Source organism: Sceloporus undulatus, chromosome 1 (genome assembly GCF_019175285.1).
Source record: "Sceloporus undulatus isolate JIND9_A2432 ecotype Alabama chromosome 1, SceUnd_v1.1, whole genome shotgun sequence".
Taxonomy (NCBI): domain Eukaryota; kingdom Metazoa; phylum Chordata; class Lepidosauria; order Squamata; family Phrynosomatidae; genus Sceloporus; species Sceloporus undulatus.
Genome location: NC_056522.1, coordinates 202,994,120 through 203,021,841, shown reverse-complemented (window position 1 = coordinate 203,021,841; position 27,722 = coordinate 202,994,120). Strand labels below are relative to the sequence as shown.

Below are 27,722 nucleotides of genomic sequence, written 5' to 3'. Positions count from 1 at the left end.
CTATTTTTGTAACTTTTGGATTTCTATTCCCTCACATCCGCTGCCCACTCTTGCATGTGCTTAATATCGAACAACAGAAGCAGCACTCCATGCATCTAATGAGGTGGGCTGGAGGCCACAAAAGTATGTGCCAAATAAAACTTGTTTGATTTTAAAGTGCCACAAGAGCCTTTGTTGGTTTTGTTGCAATAGATGTAACACAGCTCCTCTGGAAATTCTCTTTCCAGTATTTGATTCTTCTGCAAGTTTCAGTGCTGCAGGATGCTGGTTCTTAGCCACTGGGATTTTTTCCACTACATGCCTTCAACACTATAATAAAGGAGTGGAATTTTAACAGTGACAACACTCCCTGATTTTAAAGAGAAAAGCCACTTCCAAGAAAATATGCAATGATTTACAATAATATTAGTAACAAACATTTTTTATTACTAATTTCAAATATCAACAACCTTCTAGAGATTTTGATCTCAACAAAAGCCAGCAGTCTGAATTATTGTAAATCAGATCATTCCAACTAGAGATTAAAAAGGAAGAAAGAGAGAAATTAGAATCACAATTCTGGGGCCCTTTCACACTACATGATGGTAGATTTCCCACTAACTGCCATAGTTGCATCCCATGGAATCCTGTGTTTTGTAGTTTGGTCAGAGGCACCAGAGGAGGTCTCAGAATAAGAGTTCTGAATGTTTGTGAATTTCATAGGATTTTCTTAGGCAAGGAATACTAGGAGGTGGCTTTGCCAATTTCTTCCTCTGAAATAAAGCCTACAGCACCTGGTATTTGTTGGCATTCTCCCATCCAAGTACTAACCAGGGCTGACCCTGTTTAACTTCCAAGATCAGACACGATCTGGTGCCTTTAGGACAGTGGTTAGAGGTGTAAATACCCTTCCCTAAACTGCCAATCCCAGGATTCCACAGGATGTTGCCATGAAATCACAGTGCTATGATTATACTGTAAAAAGGAATCCAGTCCTGGTTTAACTTTTATCTTATTTTTATTATTTTATGGCTGCAGTTATTGCTTTTGTTTTGCATGCACACACATACAAATGTTTTGCAGGTTTACCACAAAACAGCCTAAAATACAGTAACTATTTTCCAATGGAAATAGGTATTTCATATGTTCAGATAATGGCAACAAGACAAACAGAGGTGGCAGCAGGAGGGAGGGAATGAAAAATGTTCACAAGCATCCTTGAATTAATGGAAATATATTTTTAAAAGAATTCATTAGAAATAATGATTAAAATATGTGGATTCTTGAAAAATATACACTTAAACACACCCGGAAATGTCTAACAACCAAATACGGAAATGGAGTAGTTGGAGAATGTCAGGTAATCTGAGCAACACAATCAAAATGGCAGATTCTCCACAAAACATAAAAGAAGGTAAGTTTTAACCATTATGATAAACTACTTTTCCTATATAGTACTTACCACACAGGAGTTTGTTTTTGGTCCCGAAAAAATGTCATCAAACAAAGAGATAAGCAGTCTATCTAGTATGGTTCTAGATTTTTAAAAGTTCACACACACACACACACACACACACACACACACAGTTTCTAATGTTCCCTCATCCCCATTTATTTTGTGTATCAATTCAATTTAATCACATGACAGTTCCTTCCCCAACATATCTGGGACACATTTTATTGGACAGAGGTGGGCAGCTGTGGAGGGAGCAATGTGTACTCCTATATCACAGGCTGCACACCCATTCCCAATGAGAATAGTAATGATGCTATATCTCTACTGGTTCAGGCAATTGGCCTAAAATATGGCTGCTTTTTGCCGTTTTTGTGTGTGTATGTGTTTTTTTGTTTGTTTGGGAGTGAACGTTTTAGCCAATTCATAATTGCAAGTATGAGATTTTCCACTAATCCCTCTGCTGCCACCAATTGTGAGTTTTTTTTTCACCAATATATCTTATGTAAAATTCATATGCAACATTAAATAATTAAAGACTTTTTGTACCTAGGATCAAACACTGATTGGAATGGAGACTGCAGTCAAGAAATATCAAGACTAGGAATGGGAAGGGCAGCCAGGAAGGAGCTAGACAAAATACAATGTGCCTTTGTCTTACTCGGAGGATCCATTCTGGACCCACCGTGTAAGACAAATTCAGTGTACGATTGAGCCCCATTGAAACTAATGGGGCTTGGGCACTGTGGTGCAAGTGTGCCATGGGCATGCATGCCATTTCCTCATCATGCGGCTTTCAGCATAAGCTGAAAGCCATGTATAGGGTGCCCATTTATGATGTGGGGGCACTGTACTATAGTATAAAGATATACAACTGAACATTAAAATCCAATCCATTGTATTCCCCATCAACGTGTATGGATGTGAGAGCTTGACAGTGAAGGAAGCCAACAGAAAGAAAATCAACTCATTTGAGATATGGTGCTGGAGAAGAGTGTGGAGGATATTATGGACAGTCAAAAAGACAAATAAATGGGTCTTAGAACAGATCAAACCTGAACTGTCCTTAGAAGCCAGGATTACCAAATTAAAGTTGTCGTACTTTGGACATACCATAAGAAATAAAAGGCAATGATGCAAGGAAAAGGGGAAGGCAGCAGAAGAGAGGAAGACCACAAGCCAGATGGCTAGACTAAATTAGGGAGGCTATGAGCCTGAACCTGCAGGACCTGAGTAGAAAGGTAGCGGATGGGGGTCTTGGAGATGTTTCATGCACAGGTCACCATGAATTGAGGTCGACCTGAGGACAGCTAACAATATGTTGAAAAGCTACTTCAACATTGCTTTACACCTCTGATATAGTGCTACTATCATACAGTCAAATAGCTCAGAGAAGAATACTGAAACTAAAATATGCTTAGTTATATGAGAAATAATTAGTGTAAATTATGAGAAAACCAAAACTATGGTTTCCAGCAGAAGTCCTCAGCTTCACAAATAGACAATGGATGGGAAATTATTAGAACATGTGCCATGTGAGTTCAGGTCGAGTCTCCATTATCTGAAATGCTTTGAACCAGAAATGTTTTAGACTTTCGAGTTTTTTGGATTTTAGAATATTTTCATAAACATAATCAGATATCTTGGAGATGGGACCCAAGTCTATGCACCTTATTCTGCTGACAATACAGAATAGATATTGATATAGTTTCCTATAAAAATGCTATTATTTGAATCACACTTCTAACAACCAACTTTTGCTGTCTTATTCTCACCATAGAAAACAGTCCAAATAAGTGGTTTTATTTATTTATTTATTTCACAAAAAACATTGATCAAATATTGTTAGTATCAATCACTGCTGCTACTATAGTGGGCCCTTGGTACCTGCTGAGGTTTGGTTCCAGGAAACCCCATGGATACCAAAATCCGTGGATGTTCAAATCTCATTAAATACAATGGCAGTGTGAAATGGTGTCCTTATATAAAATGGTAAAATTAAGCTTTGCTTTTTGGGATATATATATATTCAAAGTCATGAATGCTTGAATCTGTATATAAAGAATCCATGCATACATACTGTACTACGGGTTGAGTGTCCCTTGTCCAAAATGCTTGGGACCAAAAATCTTTGGGATTTTTAAAAAATATATATATTTTAAAAATTTTAATTTTTTGGATTCTGGAATATTTACATATATTTAATAAGATATCTTGGAGATGGGATCCAAGCGTGAACACAAAATTCATTTATGCTTTGTATACACCTTAAACCTAGCCTGAAAATTTTTTATACACATTTTTAAAAATAATTTTGAGCATGAAACAAGGTTTATGTACATTGACCCATCAAAAGGCAAAGGTCGCACTATCTCAGCCACCCATGTGGACAATTTTGATTTTGGAATATTTTGGATTTCAGAATTCTGGATAAAAGAGACTCAGCCTGTACTTGGGGGTGGTATTCCATCAGTCAGGATTTTTGACAGCTCATATTAATTATGTTAAAGAGAAGTTTGAAAAAGCATTGTATGGCATTCTCAACAAAGCTGTGCTCCAGTCCTTAGGACTGGTTTGTGGCTTTGGCGTAGCTTCCGTATTCTTAGGACGCATGCATCATTTAAAGAACATACCTCCAAAGTGGCCCAAAGCAGCTTTGTTATGGCCTTTCTTCTTGAGACATCCTTCCATGTTGAGCAAGAAAATTTGTGAGTATTCTTTATATTTGTTTTGAAACTTAGTAATGATATTGGCATAGGTAGTACTGCCATGGCAGGGATAAAATGGCTACCATTATTGCAGCAACCAGGGGGAGGGAGGGTACAATATAGGAAGTTGTCTTTGTCAAGAGAGAAAGTTGCCCTACTTGCCTCCCCAGATGCTCAGAAGCTGGAATGGTAGCATTCTTTGGTGAGATATGGTGTTCTCTTCTGTTGTACCACTGCTGCTGTACACTATTCAGAAAGTACCTCATGCTGGTGTAATGGAGCATTATGCTAGCATGAGTTATCTAGAAGATGCCAGCCATTATATTAAATATAAACGTACGAAGACTCCAAAAATACAAAACAGAACATTTACTGGAAAACGTACCATGGGAATTAGTACAGCCTTCTCCTAAAATCAATTATTAATGTTTCATCAGCAAAATCAATTAACCAACATCTTTCGAAAAACATGGTAAAAGTTCATTTTGGAGCAGAATCAATGACAGGCAGCTCCTTGAAGCTTAAACAAAGAAAACAGATCTAAACCATAAATGAAGGAGATTAAAGACAAAAGCTTTTTAATCCATAAATCTATAAATAATCCTGTGGATCAAAGCACCAGCAAAGATGGTTGTTTATTGCACGATATAATTTGGTAGCTGGACACTGGTAAAGCTTCCTTTTGAAGAGTCTTTATCACTTAATAGATTATAGTTTCATAAGCACAAGGTATACATAAAAGGTATATTAAGTGTACCTCTGTGGAGTCATTTTCTTCAGTAATTGCATATGTTCAGAAACTTCTCTGTGAAATATCTACACATCCACACTGTTGGGGAAAAATGCATGTTGCAATACTGATAAAAACCTTAATGGCAAGTGATGCTACACAGTTATGGTCAAGATGCTATACACATTTGACAAAGTGTGTGTGTGTATACACACACACAAACACACACACACACATGCCAGTATAGTTGTGCTGGATTCCATAGCTGTGCCATAGACTGTGTAATGGATGTCATGGCCTTGAGATCACACATAATGCCATAGCCAAGTGAAAAGTGTGAGTGATGGTTGTGGGACAAGTGACTTCACCAGAGACTGCAGCTATGGCCCGGTACAGATGGGCCCGAAAGGGCGGGCTGAGGCCACCTTTCACTGCTGCACAGCAGCGAAGCAGCAACCAATTTTTGCAGTGCTGCTGTGCAGCAAAAAAGGAACGCTAAAAAGTGGTTTATTTTTGCACCGCTGCAAGCAGGCTGCGGTGGCGCAAACACATCTCTGCTGCACTGCTCCATTTGGATGCAGCACAGCAGTGATGTCATTGCTGCACCTGCTGTCTATACGGCGCTGTGCAGTGATGACACCCTAGTCACGTGTTAGGGTTGCGGGGCATGTGGGTGCTCTGCCCTGAGGCAACCCTAGCACGTGATGAGGGTGTCATTCAGGGCCCATCTGTACTGGGCCTAAGTAACCTCTTGAGAAATTGCAACTATTCCAATGCTTCTACAGGGCCCCCAAAAGATTTCAGCCAAGGTCATACAGGGCTACTGTAGACTAGAGAGCCAGAATTAACAGAAGAGTCTCTCTTCCAAAACTCTTGTGGTAAAAATTATGTGTGGGAGAGACAAAACTAAAGGTGTTTGTTCAAGATGATGGGTGAATCCTGAGCGTACCATGCAAAATATATTTCTCCTTTAGATAGGAGAGTTCTGGTTCATCTAGGTAGTAGTCTCTCTTCCCCACAACTGCCTCTACCAGAGGTTAGAGACATGATTAAAGACGAATTGGTTTGGCTGCTTTCTATATGTGGCCTCAGCCCTGATCAAAGTAATGAAAACTGTTGCAGGCTTCTCCCAGGTAACCTTAATTAGCAGAATAGGATCACTAAAGCAATTGTTCCAAATGCCCTAGACATGAAGAGCTGAAAGATCAAGCCCAGAACTAAAGAAAAAGCTTCCTAGATGTGTACTCCTTGAGATCAAATTAGCTGCACATAAATTTTAAGATCTTTTCTTGGAAAGGCTGGTTTCTCACAGCAGTGGGCTCAACAGATTTAATAAAGCTCAGAACATAGCCTTAGTTATTCCAGGCTGCCTTGTATTCCATCATAGACTAATGATGACATCAGGAAGATGTACATTCCCCATTCTCTACAGTGAGCCTCCTAGGGTTCTGCATCAGTGTGTTTACTTTGATGCAAACAGAGAGAGAGAGAGAGAGAAGCTTTATGTAGGACAAAGATTCTTTGAAGAAAACACTGTTTTTCACAGTATTTTTCCCAGAAAAATCCAATTTCCCAAAATTGAAAATATAAAAAAGAAAAAATATAAGAACTGTTGTGATCTCTTAACTATACTTCCATCTTGCATGGAAGATTAAAACAAGCAGTGATTTACAATCCTAGCTTGCGGCACCCACAACAGAGTAATGGAAAGAACTCTCCCTACTCTTTTTGCAGCAGTCATATTTGCTAAATGCAAAAGTGAAGTACAAGAGAGACTTCACTCCCTTCCTTCAGCGTACTGCTGCAACTAGGGTAGGTGAGTTAGAGTGAAGATTTATTTTTTTCTTTTCCAGCTCATATTAACATCCAAACCAGAGAAGAACTATGGAGACTTCACTTCTCAAATTAGAAATGATCAGCAGCAGCGACTGGGCTTCATATTTTGAAGAAGAGAAAAAAGAAATTTGTTGGCACTGATACTTTTTCCTTGCCTGTTGTTGCTTTTGGGGGGGGGGGGGGGGGTTGGAGTGGTGGTGGACTCAAACCACTCATCAAGTGACCCATAACATTGCCATTTGAAGCTCATTGAGCCAGAGTATGGTAAAATACAGCATTTTTTGAAAGGAAGATACAAGGTGACAAAGCACCTCCTAGATTGTCACTCCTATTTAAATAAATATGTGGCACATACTTATTATCAGGTTCTCAGGTTTTGCTGCTTTGAAATGAATACATTAATATTTAGAGGTATTATATATTCAAGTTTTCACAATAGAATGCTATCCTATCATCTTTCTGCTATACTTTGTACTGCAACAAAAGGTCTGTCACTAGAATTTATTTACAGGTAATAACGGAAGATGGCCTGTTTTTTCTCTTTCCTCTCTCATACAAACATGGAACAGAACCTTGCAAAGGCAACAGCTGGCACTGGTTCAAACACCTACAGTCTGGCAGTGCTGATAATATAGACTTTTCTCCCCTTGAAATTACAATGACAATTATAATGCTTGGCATCTTTTGTAACCATCATGTATGAGCAAACTGTATTTACTTGCTGGACAGCATTATCCACAAAATGACCTAAATCAGTCTTCTTTCTATCACTATGAGCTTGTTATTCACACAACAGGTCTCTGCTGAATTGTTTGAACATGGCAGTACTGGCTCTTGCAAACATGCAAAATATTGGTTTTAAGTCATATGCAGTGTACATTTATAGGAAAATTCTATGAACCATGCTGTTGTAAGAGATTTGAAAGCTATTTGGGAACTATTTTAAGAACATCCAAAAAATGATTTGCCACAATGTAATTTTTCTTTTTTGAAGCTCAAAGCTAAACATTCCAAAATAGTCAAACAACATGTTTTCCTTTGGAGGGCAGTATATCAGAAAAATTACTATATGAATAAAGCACTGCTGTCTTTTAAAATCAATCCTGTACACACAATTCAACATTAACACAATAATTAGTATTTTTCCCATCAGTTTTGCTTGCCAATTTTAATGTATTAAACTCTCCAAAATAGACTAGTAAGCTTATCGCACAGCATTCTGGCAACGTTCTGGGTACTAAATGAGAATGGAAAGGAATGCACTATCGCACGGCTGGGTTCCTATCCAGGTCCCATTTGGTGCTCAATGTATCCCTTGCCCGTCCCAGAGTAAGAACTGTTAAAAAGGGACGTTTTCGGAACATTCCAGGGGATTTCAGTGCGATAAGCCAACCAATTCTCGACCCGTCCTTGTGTTCTGATTGGATAGGACAATTTCCTGCCCTCCCAACCTAGAACGTCTACAATCTTTACTGTTCTTCCGGGTATGACATGAGGGGGACACCAGAAGTAGTGTTAAAATTTAATTACATTTTTATTCATGTAAAACTTTTTTTTCTGAGAAAAAGAATGATCACAATGTAAACATCTCTGTTGGGGTTTTTGGATGGAGAATTTTTTCCCCTTGTATACTGACCACCTAATAGACAAGAGAGAAGCCAGGGAAAGGGAGCAGCCCTCAAGGCAAGCAGGTATGTGTGCGTGTGTGTGTGTGTGTGAGTGTCAGACACGCAGGCAGGCAGGGAAGCCTCTGCCTGTGTGCGTTTCCCTGCAACCTCCCGCTTTACAAACTTTCTGAGTCACAGCCCTTCTCTCCCTCTGACCTCGGAGCCTCGGACCAGCCCCCTCAAAAGCAGGATGGGCCAAGTTTCCCCCAAAAAAACAGAGGTGTCCACTCACCAGCTCTCTTCCTCCTCCTCCTCCTCCTCCTCAGCCACAACTCATTCCCTTTGGCTCTGTTTTGCCTTCCTCTCTCTTTAGGAGCGACTCCAGTGTATGTGTGTCAGACCCATGAAGTGATAAGATCATAGAGTCATGACATCACTTACTTCCACAGGACTAAAATCCTCACTAGAACAGCACACATAAGCAAAAGAAGAACTGTTTGGGAACGACCTTGGCTACAGTAATGGAAACACAGTATATGCAGTGTGATAAAATGTGTTCTCATGTTACCATTATGTTACAAAATATCAAATGCAGTAACACCCGTTCCCATATCGTTTCTCCATGGAACGTTACAGGGACTCTACGGGAAGGTTACAGGTACTGGTGAGATAAATTCATAGGTCTGTTTATAGATTAAATGAGGCGATGATTTCTAAAAAGGCTGATAAAATACAAGGAACAGAAGAAACAAATCCAATGCAGAAAGCCAGAGTTAAGGTAATCTTTCTGGACTTCATGAAGATGAAGAGAAATGAAGCACTGCAGACACTAGAGGAGAACTGAGCTGGTATGGAACACAAAAGAGAAACATACAAAGAGGATGTATAATTTCTCTTCTTAAAATGCAGCAAGGAGGTGAACAACAAGAATAAGGAGTTGTGTGTGTGTGCACTTGTGTGCATGTGCTTTCACATCACCTGTCAACATATGGTGACCCCATGAATTTCATAGGGTTTTCTTAGGTGATGAAAACTCAGAGGTGGTTTTGTCAGTTCCTTCCTCTCAAATGTAATCTATAGCACCTGGTATTTGTTGGTGGTCACCTATCCAAGTATTAATATGGGTTGACCCTGTTTATCTTCCAAGACCAGATGGGATCTGGCACATTTAGGTTATTTAAGGAGTTGGAGGAAAGCAAAAGGGGGTGGGAGAGGGAAGAGAGAGAAGGGTGGAAGAAGGGAAACAAAGGTAAGTGAGAGTCTTCTGGCACCTTTAAGACTAACAGATTTATTTTCTCATGAATATTAATGGATTCCGATGGACTTCCTACAAAGATGGTAAATTATACTCCATGGGCTGTAATCCATAAAATCTTGTGCTAAAATTACCCTCCGAGTTTTAAATGTGCCACAAGACTCTTGGTTGTCTTTTCTCAAACAAACTAACACAACTGCCCTTTGAAAAATGCTTGAAGGAAACAAGTTCTTGAACCAAGACTTATAAATAAACATGACAGAGTTTAGAGAAGGGATTTTTAACACTGTGTATCTCTGAGTCCACTGTAACATCTCTGTAACAATGATGCATTGTTGTCCTATGGTGTTAGAACAAGTAGGTATGATTTCTCCCAAATATTTTGGCATGTAAATGGTAGATTCCCAATTTTTCCACATAGCACTCTCCCAGCTTTAAAATGAATTTGCTAATTTCTTGGAAAGGGATCAAAAGCCCAGCAATATGAATGTAAAAAGTGCCCTCCCCCAAAACTGGTTGCTAATTCTAAAATTCCATCTATAATGTTGCAAGGTTCTGCATTACATTTCATGCAACCTAACTGATGAGACAGTTTTTAGGAATATAATCTATTGCCAGATATGCTACAGATACTTAGATTTAAATGAAAGGAAGACAGAATTGGGTGCATTTAAAAAACAACAACACACAATTCAAACCAATTCCTGTTGCAAGGCAAGGCTATGTATCCATACACACATACAAAATCACCAATGTGTGTTCAAATGGAACAAGGTACTTTGCAGAAAGAGAAGCACATAGCCTCAGTATGACCCTAGCACAAAACCACATGCTGCAAGAAAAGACAAACATTGAATGTTCTTTCATTGACTGAATCTTATAATCTCAAAGTAAGAGGAGAGGGAATACACAAATCTCTTTAACGGTTACCTAGGAAAGAATCTACTAATCTCTGTAGGGGGGCATTGCAGAGAGTGAGTGGATGATATTTAGAGAATACAGAAAAAGTGGATTTTCCAAGTATCTGGAAAACATTTGCTTTAGGTAAGACTAATGAGGGACTAGGACTCTGGAGACCAGGGTTCAAATCCCAGCTCAGCCACATAAATCCACTGGGTGACCTTGGACAAGTCACACTCTCTCAGCCGCAAGGGATGGCAATGGCAAACCCCTTCTGAAGAAACTTGCCAAGAAAGCTCCATGATAAGGTCACCTTAGGGTTGCTGTAAATTGGAAATGTCTTGAAGGCGCACAACAACAACATAGAGAGACAATAATGAATATGACCAGGATCCTATGCAAATTTAGCATAAATATGTAATAATATACTTATGCTAGGGAGGCAGAGTATGTAGTGGTTTGATAATTTAATTATGATTCTGGAGCTCAGGGTTCAAATCCCCACTCAGCCATAGAAACCCACTGGGCGACTCTGGATAAGTCATAGTCTCTCAGCTTCAAAGGAAGGGAGTGGCAAGCCTCCTCTGAACATATCTTGCCATGAAAATCCCATCATAGGATCACCTTAGGGTCACCATACAACAACACAGAATAACAACAGTTATGCTGAATGCCAAAATTGCACAATAAAGAACCACAGCCTCTCAGAAAGTGGAACACTTGCACAACTATTTTTATGTTAGCATAGGGCCTTCAAGGGATACTGCTGCCAGAATCTTTCATATTTGTCATATGAAACAGAGCATGGAAACTACTTTTTAAAGTAATTCATTATATAATTCATTACACAGTCCCAAAAGTAACTCATTGCTAATGATCCATTTTAAAAAGAGAACAAAATGGCTTAAATTTTGAAGTTGAAAACACCTTCAAAAAGATACTTAGCTCCACAAAAATATTAAGAAAAATGTGTTGCTTAATAAAGGGAAGAAAGTAGCAATATTACCAGCCACTACCTTTAAAAAAAAAAAAGAAAGACCATTGTTGTTCCCTTGTTACTCCAAAATGCAATACGTTGCAGGTTACACCATTACTTACAATATCTTAGTTTCAAGCTCTGAAGTCACAGAATAATTTTTTTAAATTTAAGGCCTGTAGTGCAACTACAGTTGTTTAGAATACAAAAGCCAAGACCAGGTATTCTGTATTCAGCAGAGGCTACACACAATCAAATGGTGTAATGGGTTAAAATATCCAGTTTCACACAGATTAATTATGCTTATGATGATACTTGTCCTTCTGCAATTAGCAATGACCAATACTGTTGATTATGCTCTGCAGGCTGCAAAGAAAGGTGGTGGAAAATAGTGCAATATATGTTACTTACAGTGTTAAAATTTGGGAAGAGTCCAACTGCAGAACTGCCATCCACTTGGAAAGGCATAAATGGTTTGATATCCAGCGAAGGCTGCATCATCAGCGTAGATGTTCGGACAATGGGAAGAGCAGTAGTATGGCAGGTACTGCCTGCAGCGAGGGGAAAAAATGAAAGAATGTTTTCTTTTCTAAAAGAATGTTTTCTTTTTAAAAAAATATCACTACCTTAACTTTAATCCACCCAGTGCAGGCATTAATGCCTATCCAAATATTTCTCTGTGTATCCTGTTTAAACTAAATATCATTAAATATTTGTGTTAAGAATTAATGCAATTGTGAAATCCACCCTCTTAGAGGTATCAGAAAGGACTTCTACCTAGTCAAAAGTGTTCAGTTCTGGCAGAGACATAAGACGCCTAAATTATGTTGGCATGTGTAGAGAAGGTCTGTTGTACAATTTAACTACTCTGCCTAGCTGAAGTGCTGTAAAAGGGCACCTCTTGAGACCAGATGTCTTGGCTATTCAACACTGGCTATGTAATAATCAGCTCAGGGCTCATTCCAAGCTGAAAGAGAGGGGATTTTTCCTTATTCCCTATGAATAGATTTAGATTTTGAATTTGCATAATTTGGTGTTTTGTTTTATTTTGTTGTATTTTATCTGCATCTACTTCAGACCAGTACTCAAAAAGAGAACATGTAAATGCAGGTTTATTGTGACATTTCTAGTGGTACATCTAGAGATACCACACTAGCAAACTCCCCCGGCATTTTCCAACAAAACTATGCAACATTTATGACATGGAATGGATTGTAGCATTTCATCTACTATACTGATATTTTAGTACTGATAGGTGTAAAATGTAGTTGTTTTGATTGGAAGGCAGACTCTAAATCCAACTATTAATTCCAACTACAGTACAGTGGTGCCTCGGGATACGAAATGCGCGGGTTACGAAATTTCCGGGATACGAAAAAGTTGGATTGGCAAAAACTGTTTCGGGTTACGAAATATTTTTCGGGTTACGAAATTCATTTCGGCGCGAAATTCAAATGCTATAGGCTTCCAGCGCTAACGGAAAGCTATTTCGGGTTACGAAATTATCGCGTTACGAAAGGAATGGCGGAACGAATTAATTTCGTAACCCGAGGCACCACTGTATAGCAAACCCAGTGAATCAGTAGACCATACATAAATGTTGGCTGCCTAAGTTTGCCTAGATTCTGTGACTCTATTCTAATCAAGGCTAACAATATGATTTGATGTTAGTGCATAGGAACAGGATGAATGAAAATGTTCTTCTTGTTGTTGACTGCCCTCAAGTCAACCTCGACGCATGGCAACCTGTGGCTAAGAAGTCTCCCAAAATCCCTGACCTCTGCTGCTCTGCTCAGGTCCTGCAGGCTCATACCTGTGGCCTCTCTGATTGAATACAACCATCTGGCAAATGGTCTTCCTCTCTTTCTACTGCTCTCCACCTTTCCTAGCATTATTGCCTTGTCCAATGATGCATGCCTTCTCATGATGTGGCCAAACTACAACAGCCTCAGTTTAGGGGCAAAACAGACTGCCCCTTGGTGACAGCTTGGGGGCGGTGTCGGAGCACGGTGTTTAGATGCTGCATGCTCTGATGCCATCCCCAAGCTGGCGTCATGCCACCTGCTCGACCACACAGTGGGCACCTTTGTAGCGTCATTGGTGTTTATGTGCTGCATGCCACAGGAGCACCACAAACCTGCAGTAGAGGCGGAAAAGCTGGCTTTTTGCTGGCTCAAAAAGGAGTAGCATTTTGCAGCTTCTTTTTGTGCCAGCAAAAAGCTGGGTTCGGGGCATGGTGTGCAGTTGCCGCGACCCCAACTTGACATTCAAAGGGGTGGCATCAAGCCATCCCTAAAGGGCCGTCCATTTTTCGGGCTATGAGGACGTTTCTAGAAGAGTTTATTCCTGACATCTCACCAGCAACTGTGGCTGGCATCTTCAGAGAATGCTGGTATGGAAGAGAGTGGGGTATATATCCTGTTGGTTCAGAGGAAATGATTTACATGTTAATCCGTGTATTGTTCTTTTTCTATCTAAAAAAACATTGTCAACCTTCTGCTCTGTTCTTTTTCATGATTATCCACCCTCTATTTCAAGGTTGAATATTCTTTTCTTCTTGGTTTTCATGGCTCTGGCCTGTCTTGTTTTTTGTCTTATTATTTTAATGGTACTTACATTTCCATTCATGGCTCTTCTTTACTTTTCCTCCATCGGTTGGAACTCATAAAGGTCCAACCAGCCCCTTTGCATTTTATTACTTAATTTAATCCTTTAGATTCTATTTTACTGTGGGTTGGTTTTTGTTTTGTTTTTTTTGTCAATTATCATGTCTGAGCTGATGATGCTCAGTTTTCAGGTTTATCTTATTTATTAATCTTTCACTGTGTCTTTTTGGTGCTTTCTTGTGGCTCTTTGATCATTCTTAAAAGCTACATTTTTAAAAAAAAAGAAGTAATTTTTTATTTTTCATTTATTAGGAAGTTACAATTTCTCTTCTCTGTTCAAATCTTGATGTCAGTCAGTCAGTCAACCTTTATTAGGCATACAACAACATACATTTACAATAAAACTTCAGGATCGTTATTAAAATTTAAGACATAACCTTGTTGACTCCTCCATTAACCTGGTAATATGCAGGTTCCGATCTTCCAATAAGTATTCTACTGATAACCCATCCAAACAGATATTCATTTCCAATAAGCTTCTTAACATTTCCCCCTTGGAATTATATACAATGGACAAAGCAATACAATATGATGGAGAACATCTGGAGCTTGATCACAGTGACATACAGTGGTACCTCGGGATACGAAATACCCAGGTTACGAAATTTTTGGGATACGAAAAAATCCCATAGGGAATTATTGTTTCGGGTTACGAATGTTTTTTCAGGTTACGAAAAAACTTTTGGTGCTTTTTTCGGCTTTTTCGCACGGAATCGCGGCTTTTCCCCATTAGCGCCTATGGCAATTCGGCTTACGAAGGCTTTTCGGGTTACGAAAGCGGCCGTGTTACGAATTAATTTCGTAACCCGAGGCACCACGATTCAAAAATGGAGTCTGCAAATATATGCCCCTGGTCACATTCAATCTTGCAAACAAAAAGGCTTTCCTTGACACCAGCAGTGAAAGGGTTTGAAAATAATCCGGAATTGTACCCTGCAAAGGGGGGGGGGATACTGAGCTTCGCTGGAGAACACACTCTAGGAGGAGTTGGATATGTCAGTTGATGTTCTCTCTCTGCAAGGCAGACCCTAATACAGTAGATTCAAATTTTGATGCTACAGTATTTTGACCCTTCTCTTTCCTTATTTTCTCAGATTTCACTATTTCTTGTGTGTTGTCATTTTTAGTTTACTAATACTGATAAACTTGATTCTCCTTCCTCTGGATTCTGACCATACTTTGGTCACTTATTTCGTACCAGATGGATCACTCTAATATTCTTTCAGCTAGTCTTGTCTATTCCAACTTTAAGACACTGGTTTCTGTTGTACATTCTGCTGGCTGTCTTATTTTTTATGCATGCAAAAATGATCTTGTTTCATTTCTCTCCACTGGCTTGTATTTCCTTTTTATATTCTTTTTAAGATTTTGTTACTTATCTTCAAATGCATTGATTCTATGGCTCCTGTTCATTTTTTTTATTTCCAATTTCTTCATATTCTTTTCTTTTGACCTGAGACATCATTAGACACTGATTATCATTAAAAATTAGATTTCTGCCCCTCCTAACTTCCAAACTGACATTACGTCAGTCTTTCAAAACATTATTACTCCTCCAGTTTTTCTAGTTCTTTGTTGCTTGTTAAATTCCCATCTCTTTTTCTGTTTCATGTCCCTGTTCCTCTGCCTTTATAACTTTCAATTTTTAAAAATTCTTTTAGTTTCATTTTATTTCTGGCATACTGAGATCTAAATTTGACTACACATCTTTAGTTCTAGGCCTGTCTTTCTTACATACTGTACTAGATGTGGTTACACTCTCCGGTTCTCAGATTGGATGCATTCATCCCTGAATGGTGATAGCAAGGTTTTTGTACTGGCCAGGAGAGCTCTGAGATCATGGTGACACATACCTCAATTACAGCTCAATCAAATTATTGTAACCCACTCTTTGTGGGACTGCCTCTAAAATGTGTTCAGGAATTTCAACTAATCCACAAAGTAGCAGCCAGTCTGTTGACTGTTGGCCAGTTAAACAGAACATACAACTTTACTGGTACTGGTATGTGTTCAGTTCAAACTGCTGGTTAGGACCAGCAAAAAAGCTCTGTATCACTTTAGTCCAGGCTATCTGAAGAGCTACATTTTCTCACAAAAGCTTGCCTGGGATTTGAGATTTTCATGGGAAGCAGTGACATTCCTACACTGGGGTTTCCAGGGGTGGGGATTCCAGGTGCAGGGCTTCTGGGGGTGGCACACGCTTCCTCCTCACATACAGCCCCATCCTTTTTCCGGTGAGAAAAAGGATGTGACAGTGCATTGTGGCGATTGTGTGTCGGGAAGGTGGGGGAGCATGGGGATGGAGCATGTGGGGGAGTGTGCAGCGGGAATATGGGGATGGAACATGCATGGAGGAGGACCCAACTAGGTGTCACCTTCCTTCTGAGGTATCACTCAGTGTGGGCTGCACCAATGCACCCTCACTAGTGATGCCACTGATGGGAAGCCCTTCTCTTAATCACCTTACCCTCTGAGGGCCACTTCAAAATGGTCAACAGCTTGCAGATTTGGAGACGATGTAGTTGTAGTTATCTGAACTTTTCTCCGGTATTCATATGAAATTCTTCCTGTTCCATTTTTTCCCCTTGTGAATAGCTGGTACTAGCACAGCTTTTTACAAGCATTATAGGTCCACGAGATTTTTCTCCCTCTTGTCCTAAGAATTTCTAATACAGACAGTGGTAAATGCCACACATCTGTACCCACTGTCTCTGTTTCTCCAGCTGTACATTTGGGTGGTCCCACTGATGATGTGTTGAAATGCAATAGAGATTTTCTACTGAGCTTTATTCCCTCATTACATTATTGGTTTTCTGCCAACCTAGCAGTTTGAAAGCCTGTAAAAGTGCAAGCAGATAAAGAGGTACTGCTTAGGTGGGAAGGTAATAGCATTCTGTGCAGAACACTGGCCACATGATCACAGAATGGTCTTTAACAACACTGGCTCTTTGGCTTAATAACGAAGATGAGCACTGTCCCCTACTGTTGGTTACGACTAGACATTCCTATCAAGGGGAAACATTTAACCTTTACATTTCTGGTTACCAGATTGAACACCCCCCCACACACACACCCCTTTCTTTCACATTTATAATGTTAAACTGGGACAATACTTTCATACCGCAACTACAGTAATTTATTTTTAAAAAATCTGGGGGAGAAGTTGAGTTGATCTATCAATCACTTTATTTACATAAATCTTATAAGATCTAAGTTCTAAATGGTTCCTGGTGACTTCTCAATGTTCAGCAATGACGCTTCTGGACTACAGGCAAAAGTGAAGCCTCTGTGCACTCTGTTTATTAGGATGGATGCCCCATATATATTTCCCCACCCCATCCCTTTTCCAGCAGTCCAGATTAGCTTTTATTTAATAACTGCTTGCATATATAAAGTTGCACTCCCGGATAAATAGATTTTCTAATATAGCTTGCTAATAGCTTGCATAAATGAGGACTACTCTCAATCAATTTACGACACAGAAACATAATGGTAGCCTGGATTTGTGATCTGGATATTAAGACAAGCCTAGCCAGCTACTTCATTGATATAATGAGGTACCTGGATAGTGAGACAAGCTAGCATGTTGCAGTGGTTTCAGTGTGGGACTAGGAATCCAGGAGATCAGGGTTCAAATCTCACTCAGCCGTGGAAACCCTCCTGGTGACCTTGGGCAAGTCACACTCACTCAGCCTCAGAGGGTGACAATGATAAACCTGTCCTGAACAAATCTTGCTGGGGGAAAAACCTATGATAGGCTTGCCTTAAGATCAACGTAAGTTTGAAACAAACAACAAGAAGCTGGATAGTGAAACTGGCAGGAAGGAAACAAATCAAGAAAACCTTTCGCCTCCTATAATTTCATGATTTTCTATGGAAAGCTTACCACAAAAACTTTGAGTGGCCATGAAGTAACAGGAGAACTTTGCCAATAGGCAGAGCTTTCTTTAACAAGCAATCAAGAGCTAGCAATATCAACTGAGATATTGCTACAGTGAATTTATGCCATATGTTTCATCTCGATAATACCAAGTAATTAAGACATTTAACGGAAGATTTCATCCATTACTTTAAAAACAGGTACATGAAAAGATACTTTTATCACAAGCATTTGTACTTATCATGGCACTATCATAACTATTATCAGTCTAACAGATGCAATTATCCAGACCCCATTGAAATAGATGCCAAATTCATAGTTGGCTCTCTTACAGCCACATTCAATGAATCAATTGTATTATTCTGGCAAGCACGAAGGCAGCTTCATAATCCATCTTTTTTTTTTAAAGCTCAGGCCACATGTTTCATTATCTTCTCCACTTCGTTCATCAATACAGCCTCTAGTCCCATCAGTCTCATCCAATAAGCCTTTGCTGGATGCTCCTCTCTGTATTTCCCTATCATTCTTGTATTAATGAGCAAGCACTATGCCACCCGTCTTCATTATGCCAAATCTTTTTGAGTTCTCAGAGTAAACTGATTTGCCTTCCTCAAGAGCAGCAGCTGTCCCTCAAACACACACACACACACACACATACCTTCCCGACATTTAATTTCAAACCACAATGATGCAATACAATCACAGCATCTAGCATTTTTTTTCTCAGCCCTACAAATCCACATACATCTTCCCTGAATGTGGCTGCAAAAATAAAACAGTTTGATACCACTTCAACTGCCATGACTCAATGCTTTGGAGTTCTGGGGTTTTTAGATTTCTGAGACATTTAGCTACCCATATCAGAGAGTGCTGAGGTCCTACCAAACTACAAATCTTAGGAATCCATCACATAGGGTGATGTAAGTTAACAAGCTTTAAAAACTGCTTTATCTCTGCAGTATGGCAGCTGTCTAAATCTTGTCGAGCTGCCACATACAGGCCCTATATCAAAGTCAATGTATATTTGAAGCCAACTTGTTGGAGTATAAAAGATATCTGTGGCCTAAATCTAACTCTTGGTCCCAACTAGAGCAGCCCACTGAATCAATGGAAACTTACTGAGTGAACATTAATTCAGTGGGTCTACTATAGCTGAGACTAATATTTGGACTTGAAAATGGGTGTGGCTTTTTTTTAAATAAAAAGAAATGTTATTGTTATACTCTGTCATCCCTGGTGCGGCTGAGCCTGGAGTCTGGCGCCAGCCATGCCACTCCTGGCACTAGCGCCCCTCTCTGTCCTAACTCGCCTCCCAGATTGGCAGCAGGTGAAGGGCGTTGTGGGAATGGGGTGCCCTCTACTGGCCTCCATGGCACCCACAGACAGTGGGACTGAGGGGGCTGTCCCTAATGGCAGTGTAGCCATGTGTATGCACCACCATTGGGGACAATTGGGAGCTTGGCATCTGCAGATTCTGGAATCCACAGATGGCAAGTCCACAGATAAGGAGGGCCCACAATATATAAGGCACAGGCTGATTTCTTCTGAAATTCTTAGGTGCAACCTATTCACAAACAAATCTTTACAATATAAAGTCTAAGTGCCTCTTATTAACATATTGTCCATATACATAAATTATGTGCACACACTTCAGTCTTTATGAAGGACCCACACCCCAAAATCCAGGATCTTTTCGGCATCTCATTCAGTCTAAATAAAAGCAAAAGCTTTTCAATCCTCAAATAGGGAATATCTTCTTCCATATTTTTCATTACTCTTAAAATTTCCCAGTTGCTCCTCTCACACTCCCCTTTTGTCCTCTGCTTATTTCAGTTGCTGCAAACTGAGTTCAAAGTGCAAAAGTAGTTTGCACTCAATTAACTCAGTGCGGGAGAGAGGAAAAGAGGGGCAGAATCTTGCCTTTCCCAGTAGGCTCAGAAAAAAGTAAGCTGCTGCAGTTTCTTCAAGCTTGTGCATTCTTCCTCATTCATTTTCTGTGATGACTACATGTTCCAGTTTTTATTCATGAAATGCTAGAAGGTATGTAATAAAGGACAGCTGAAACCCCGTGGGCTATTTAAAAGGTACAATTTTATATGTCCCAGGGACACTTATTTAAACCCACTTCACCAGATCAACAGTTATTTCTGTTACATAGATTGCCTTCCTCTTACCTATTTGCTCCACAGAAGGTTTGCTCAACATAGCTGTACAGAATATTTCAGTCAGAGACCCATCATTGGTAGACCTGAAGTCATAGTTCTGCAGTTTGTAAATCTGTCTTGATCACAAACAAGTTGCATATACTGTCATCTGGGTCTGTCATTTACATTTATTTTTAGGCACTGCAGTGAGTACCATTTTGGAAGGCATAGTTTGAGATACAGCTGAAAAGCAAATAATCACAAACAGTTGTTAATGTCCTTACCTGGCTATGTTCCTACTTTGTGGGGAATTTATCCTGACAGATAATGTGTTAAAATACAATCGCCTTTCCTCTCCCATTGTTTATTGAATGCAAAACTTTCTTTAAAATCTTCTAAGTAAGCCAGTGCCTGTAGTTTGCATAAGCCTGAGAAGCACATTGACAGTTGTGCTTAATTATCTGTAAATCAGGAGCTTATTCAAGTGTATTCATAAATACAAAAAAACCCAGCTAAAGGCACTCTAACATGCAAATATCATCTTCTCCAAATCTGCAGTGAAAAATATATCAGCAGGAAATGAAAAAAAAATGCAGAAAAATGTCTAAAGTTTTAATAGTGTTTACCCTGAGTTATTAACACCACAGAGTCCAGTATGATATCCACATACTTTATTTAAATACAGTACATATCTTCCTCCCAATTAGGAATTTTTATGACCATTGTCAAAGCGAAGTCTATTAGCATGCGTCAATAGCTCTCAATCTTTTATCAGCTTAAGAATTTAACAATCGTGAGTTGTACAGCGGGTTTGCCTAAAAAGTTGGCTGTTGGAGAGAAGAGGTTTAATAAAAGGAGCAAATATTCTTTAATGACTTTAGTTTTAAGGATTTAAAACTCATAAGAGTTTGGGAGAGGGAAACACAAGCTAATGGATGGTGTTTACAGTTTGAGTTTGGGATGAGGCAAGAAGAACAGTGGAAGAATTTAAGATTTCTTTTAGCTAGACTGGTTAAAACTATAACAGGGCCCAGAGGGGGGTGGATAAGCAGCTGCTTTGGGGGGGCAGATGTGATGCAGTATTAGCAATTAAGTTGCCAGCTGTTGGAGCCTGTCTACCTCCATAATAGCTGTCTTTAAGGTGCTGGCTAAGCTCCCAGTAAATCTGAGTTTGGATACCCAGTGTTATGCCAGACTTAAAAGGAGAATGTTTCATGAGGGTCTGCACTCTTCTTTGGCTAAGATTAAAATCTGACCTGGAGAGAAACTCCCATCTTTTCCCTACTTTCCCAGATCCCTGAAAAAAAACAAGTAAATACATATTTTAATTTTGCATTCCTGTGTATACATAACTGGGAATAAGACTCACTGAATATAGTGGAATCTATTACCAAGAAAAGATGCACTGATGCTTTTACTGGTGTAATGCTATATTTGCGTGCCTGGGAGTAAACTGGGATGTGTAAAGGATCACATAAGTGCTGTTTAAGGAATGATTTTTCAAATGTCTTTAAGAGCTTCTCAGAACTTTAGAGGTGTCTCCTAGCAACTTCACTGCAGTTGCACACACTAGGCTAAAGTACAGATTTGTTTCCAAGAATATACTAAAATAATTAACAAATTGAGGGGGGAATCCATAATTTATTTAGAGGGGTAATTTACAGCTCAGTCCTTTGACTGTTTATTTAAAAGTAAATTTTACCATGTTCAACAGTGAATCTGCTGTGGGGTTATTCTGAACTTTTTAAGGAGTTATCCAAGGTGCCAAATCATAGAATCATAGAGTTGGAAGAGACCACAGGGGCCATCCAGTCCAACCCCCCTGCCATGCAGGAAATCACAATCAAAGCATCCCCGACAGATGGCCATCCAGCCTCTGCTTGAAGACCTCCAAGGAAAACGTATTAGCATTTCCCTGTCACTTTCTATTGTGAGGCCACTGTCAGGCTAGTGTTTCTCTCTTTCTCCCTAAACATTCCTGACAATACTAGCAGGTTAAAGATAACCAGAGGGGCTGGCGCGATTCACTTCCATCAAGAACGATCACATCAAAAACAGAATCCTGCCAACATTTCCTCTAAAGGTCAGGCACATTTACACCAATGCCCAATCAAATTTGTATGCAAATTGGACCTAAGCAAGAAAGCACACTGGCACAAGCAAGATGTAGCTGCCAATGTTCATTATAATTATGAATGTAACAGATGTTTACAATTTAATTAGAGTTTTAATGATAAGGACAATTTAGTGTGAGAAATACAAACTGTTTTTAAAAGTAATAGTGAACCCTGGGAACAACTATCCATTTGAAAGATTTGTAACCTGTCTTCCCTGAAATCCAGTGTAGATTACTAGATGCAGTATCACACAAAGGCTACTACACGCCATTCGCTCCTATCATAAAGCATAACTGATATTACACGTCTATCCTGTAATGTTAGGCTGAGAGGAAGACATGCGTCTACTCATTCGCTCTGAAGGAGAGAGAGGACCAATTCATTTTTAGCCCATTTTTGACAAAATGTAGTGGGGGCTTGAAAGAAAGCTGAATTTAAAACAGTGCTAAAGACATATCTCTTCCAGCAGGCATATCCAGTCAGTTTTAAATCATGAGTTTTTAATCTGTATATGAACTCTTGTAAATGTATTTTAATGCTTTTATAGTATTGCATTTTAACTGTGGGTTTGTTTAATTGTGTTTTAACATGTTGTACCCCACCTCAAGCCTTGAGGAGAGGTAGGAAAGAAATAACACCACCACCAACAGAAAAACCTCAGTCTGTGGACAGAATACCTTTGATTCTCGATTTTATTTACCCCAACTCTTTCCCATCCACACCTTTCAGGCTATTTTTAACGACAATAACTTTTATAGAAGAAACGGCTTTATCACATGCACATTCTCACTTTTAACCTTATGTTGGCTACAGATTATCTGTTTGAAAAGAGCCTTTTTGTGTGTGCCATTAAGTTTGTTTAGATGTTCAGGCTCTTTACAAGTTTAATTACCGGCTCCCATTTTCTCCCTCTGCCCACCCACCTCCCACTCTTTCCCCACTTCGTGTTTTATAGTTATGCATTTTTACTTAGTGTAAATTGCTTGTTACACTTCAGGTTTTATGAGAAAAGGGAGTGGGGAGGAGAGAGAGAGAGACAGAGAGGTTGGGAGCTAAAGTGATAGAAGGGAGGAAAAAGAAGATTGGGGAAGAAAGATGAGGAGCACAAAGATGAGGCAGTTGTTTGTCAGCTTCTGCGGTGTGCTATGTTCTATGACACAAGTCTTTCACTCAGATGTGGATCTGTTTAGAGGAGCCCACTATGATCTGTTGCTCCTGTTCAAATGTTCCAACATTTATCCCTGTGGTCAAACGATCTGTGTGCATTTTTAAAACCTTAAACCTATGAGATATTTGCACAGATATACATTCACAGAACAGTGGAAGTTGTGTTATATTGAGTTACACCATTGCTAAGTATCATCTAGCTGGCTGTCACTGGCTTTCCAGAATTTCAGACAGTGAATAGATTCAGGTGGGGCGTTTACACAGACCTCTTCCCGCTTTCTTATGTACAATTCACATGCTACACACCCTCTCCTGAACAAAAAGTGATCATTCCCAACATGCACTGTACTTTTTTCTGTTTGCTGTAAAAGCAGTAATTTAAATTGTTTCAACTACTGGCCCAGGGAGGCCACAAGGGCCCCTTCCTTGAAGTCTTTCCACTGGCAGGCTGAGACATTCCTGTTCAGACAGGCATTTAAAACAGAAAGTTTTTAAAGAACGAGGCTAGGCTATTACAATGTTTAAAGTGATTTAATATTTTATTTTATTTTTTGAAACTGTATTTTATACTTTAACATGCAATTTGTTTTACTATTGCAGTAATTTAATTCCATTTTAATGTACTATTTTTGTATGCTTTTTATTGCAGTTTTTTTTAATATTGTAAGCTGCCCTAAGTCCCAGTTTTGGGGAAAGGGCGGGGTATAATAATAATAATAATTTCCAGCACAGACAAGCTAATTTACAATCAAAGTAATACACAATCAAAGATAAAGAAAATGGGGGGGGGGGACAAAAGAAAAAACACAAAGAAAGAAGAAAAAATTAATTAAAAATAAAAGAAAGATGGAGAGACAAAAATACGGCTCTAACCTTTCAATCATGACTGTGATGAAAAGAGAAGGCATGGGAAAGAAGGAAACTTAAAAGAAGACAACTGTGAAGGATTAGAGTGACTTAATACAAATGTACAGTATATGGTACAGTGGTAAAATTTGTAATGAAAGCATTAGAGAGTACACAAAGCAAAGCATACCTCCGTTAACAAAGCCTATGAAAAAGAAGTTACTTCTTATAAAGCCTTTTTACACCTGCTCACCACCCACTTATTCATAGTTGTTTAGCTGGCTGTTTAAAGCAACATTGGTACTGAGAGGTTGGTGAAGGAGGGCTTGTGAAACACCCGATCAATAGCAGGTTGCAGCAGATGTCTGCAGTAAACAATGCAACAAAGCTTGAGCTAGGAAAGAACGAGATTTGACCCTAGCCAACCCAACTGGAGCTGTTTGTGCCTGCCTACAACAAGCAAGGTAAGCAGCAGCTGCTGCCTCCAGAATCCCTTACTGAGAATGCATAAAAAACAAAACTGGGAGAAAAGGAGAGAGCGGGTAAGCCTGCCTCACCAGATACCCCTAGGAAACTCTGATCTATAACCAAAAATGGAAATCATAAGAAAGTTGGAGGCTGGTGAAAGAAAATAATAGATAATGCATGCATTTCAAAATAAGCATTCAAATGATTTCCAGAAGAATCAAAATGTTTACTTATGCAAGACTGCCTATCCTGATCTGCATATTGTTCGTTGTGGTTAAAAAGTTTGCTGAAACATGTACTCCTCTTTTTTTTTCCTTTTCCTTTTCCTCGTTCATTATCCCCTGAATAATGAACTGTAAAGATGCATGTATTTGTTGTTCCCCATTGTATGATTAAACTGTTTGTTTTTTCTGAACCTTTTGTGTTCCTTATGATTTCTTAGTCTTTATGTATGCTGCTTAATTTTTCTTTATTGGTCACCCTCTTGATCCATGAAACCCTTCAAGTCCTGTGATAAAGCCACATTTCCTTGCTTCTCTGTTTTGTTTTGATATGGTAACTTATGTTAAAGTCCATGATCTACTCCAATAATCCATTTAATTGCATAATACTAATCTATGTTGAAATTTGTAGTCAAGCAAACGTATGATTCCCCATCCCTGATTATGCGTGGTAGTGTCATATGATTTTTAGAACTACTACTAACCTTCAGGAGGCAGTTCAAGTGTCTCATACTTGTACATACTTATATGTGCCTACCCAGTGTACATACTTGTCTGGAAAGAAGCACTAATGAACAAAGGGAGACACAGTTCGGAATAAAGTTTCATAGGATTGAAGCATAAGACCTAGCTTCAGTGCTCAAATCAGAGTTCAGGATGTAGCACTGCTCCAGAATTATAGATTGTGATGTAAGGCTCCCACAACAGTAAGAACATTAAGGACTGAGGTACTATTTACATGTTTGTTGGCTTAATAGATTTGCATCCCATTTTTGACCAGTGCTCCCAATGAAGTTCATAAAATGCGACATAAGTAGACACATGATGTAATTCAGCACCAAACAATCTGAATTTTCTGGAGTATGCATCGTTTTCTGGTTAAATCTATAAACTCTGTATAATTCACTGATGGATTCTATCTGGTAAATATCACAGCACCCATCTTTTTTCTTTTAAAAGTTCACATGCTACAATACTGAGCTACAAAGAAGAAGGATGACCCTAATGGTTTCTAAAGTGCAGAGATGCATGAAGTGCTATGAAAAATGATGAAAATATGTCAAAATGATAAGGTTCATACTTCAAGTATGAAAGTTTATTTCCATTAATAATTTGCCTTGGGTAGACCCACAACCCACCTGCTCAAAGTTCAGTTCAATTAGTTCAGTTTTAACAAGATAAATGTTAATTCTACTCTTAAAAACTCACTGCATAATTACAAATACGTTTGCAACTGGATCTACCAATGGTTGCTGTAACATGCTCCCACAAATGTCCTCACACTCATATTGCCTTAGTAATATGTTGGCACCATAGCCAAATGCTTAGGCTGGATGCATACCTAGGTTTGTATCTGCTTCATTTGCTATGCAGGGAAGTAATTAAAAGCTGCCTGGAGTGAACTTTGACTTTGTGAATGAATTCTTATTTTAAACATACACACAGGCTGGAGATAGCAAATTAGGAAATATCAAGCAATACAGAATTCAGGAAGGTCATAAATATTCAGCCTGATCCATAATTCAGTAAACAGTGGCAAAATCTTTGAGAGAGCAGAAAACAGTAAGTGTGCGTAATGTCCTTGAAGAAAGTTGCATTAAGTAAACTAAGATGTACGGTATATATAAATATATGCAGGTGGAAAACAAAGTGTAAGGGTATTTCCAGATTAGGAATTTTGATGTGGGATGTGGAGGTGCCCAAAGAATTCATTTTCCATTTGTAAATCTCTCATGTTTTGCCTCTGCTTTTTCATTTTTTTCTTTTCTTTTTCCTAAAAACTGATTAAAGAGACAAAGACAAGACTTTCTGACTGGTAACACTGTCTCATTAAGCATTCCAAGTCAACAAGGTAAAAACCTACTGCAAAATGGGATATAAATGTTACATTATGATATCTGCAATTACACAGTTGAATGCAAAACATAAGGTATGCGTCTGAACACTGTTTTAACATTTCAGTACTAATCCATTACTAGTTTGGCTGCTGCCACCACTCTTACTAATACAGCAGCAGCGATACAACATGGCACTGTTTACAGGTTGAGTATCCCTTATCCAGAATTCCCAAATCCGAAATACTCAAAAATTGAAAGTTGTCCATAAGGGTGGCTGGCTGAGGTGGTGACGGACACCTTTGTTTTCTCATGGCTCAGCGTACGCAAACTGTTTCAGGAACAAAATTAATAAATACTGTATTGTGTATGTCTTCAAGATATCTCATTATGTAAATGCAAATATTCCAAAATTCTAAAAAATCTCAAACATGCAAGCATTTCAGATAAGGGAAACTCAACCTGCATCACAAAGGGAAAAGTCTTTTTCTTTTTCTTTTTGTGAAGCCAAGGACATTCCACAACTCTCCCACTAAAGTCAAAGGGACTTAAAAAGTGCTATACCATATCTTCTAACTATCCTGATTTACCAATTAATCCTCTGTCATTTCACGTTTTCAGTTGCTTTTAAAATCTCCTGGTTTCTTTCTTCTCTTACTTCCTCCACTTTGTCCACCCCTTACTTCAGTTGCTGCAGACTGAGTTCAAAGTGCAAAGTAGACTGTTCTCAACTAATTTAGAAGGGAAAGAGCAGAGGAGGGACAGAACCTTGCCCTTTCCTGCTGGCTGAGGCAAAAGCAAATTGCTGCAGCCTCTCCTAATTTGCCTGCTCTTCTTCATGAACTTTTGCCATCTATACCACACTCTTAGGTTGCTTGGCCACATGTGTCTCCATTTTCATCTGTGAAATGTTGAAGGGTATGCTATACTGGAT

The 27,722-nt window shown here is 39.1% G+C and overlaps 1 protein-coding gene across 6 annotated transcripts in view; it reads right to left on the bottom strand.

Annotated features, from left to right (window-relative positions):
* Nucleotides 1–27,722, bottom strand: part of ZNF385B (zinc finger protein 385B) — a 185,319-nt gene that overhangs the window by 71,590 nt on the left and 86,007 nt on the right. For all 6 annotated transcript variants that reach the window (XM_042461595.1, XM_042461602.1, XM_042461621.1 and 3 more), the window contains one exon: nt 11,856–11,995. In XM_042461595.1, the coding sequence (XP_042317529.1) occupies nt 11,856–11,995 (140 nt within the window). The remainder of the gene's footprint in view (nt 1–11,855; nt 11,996–27,722) is intronic.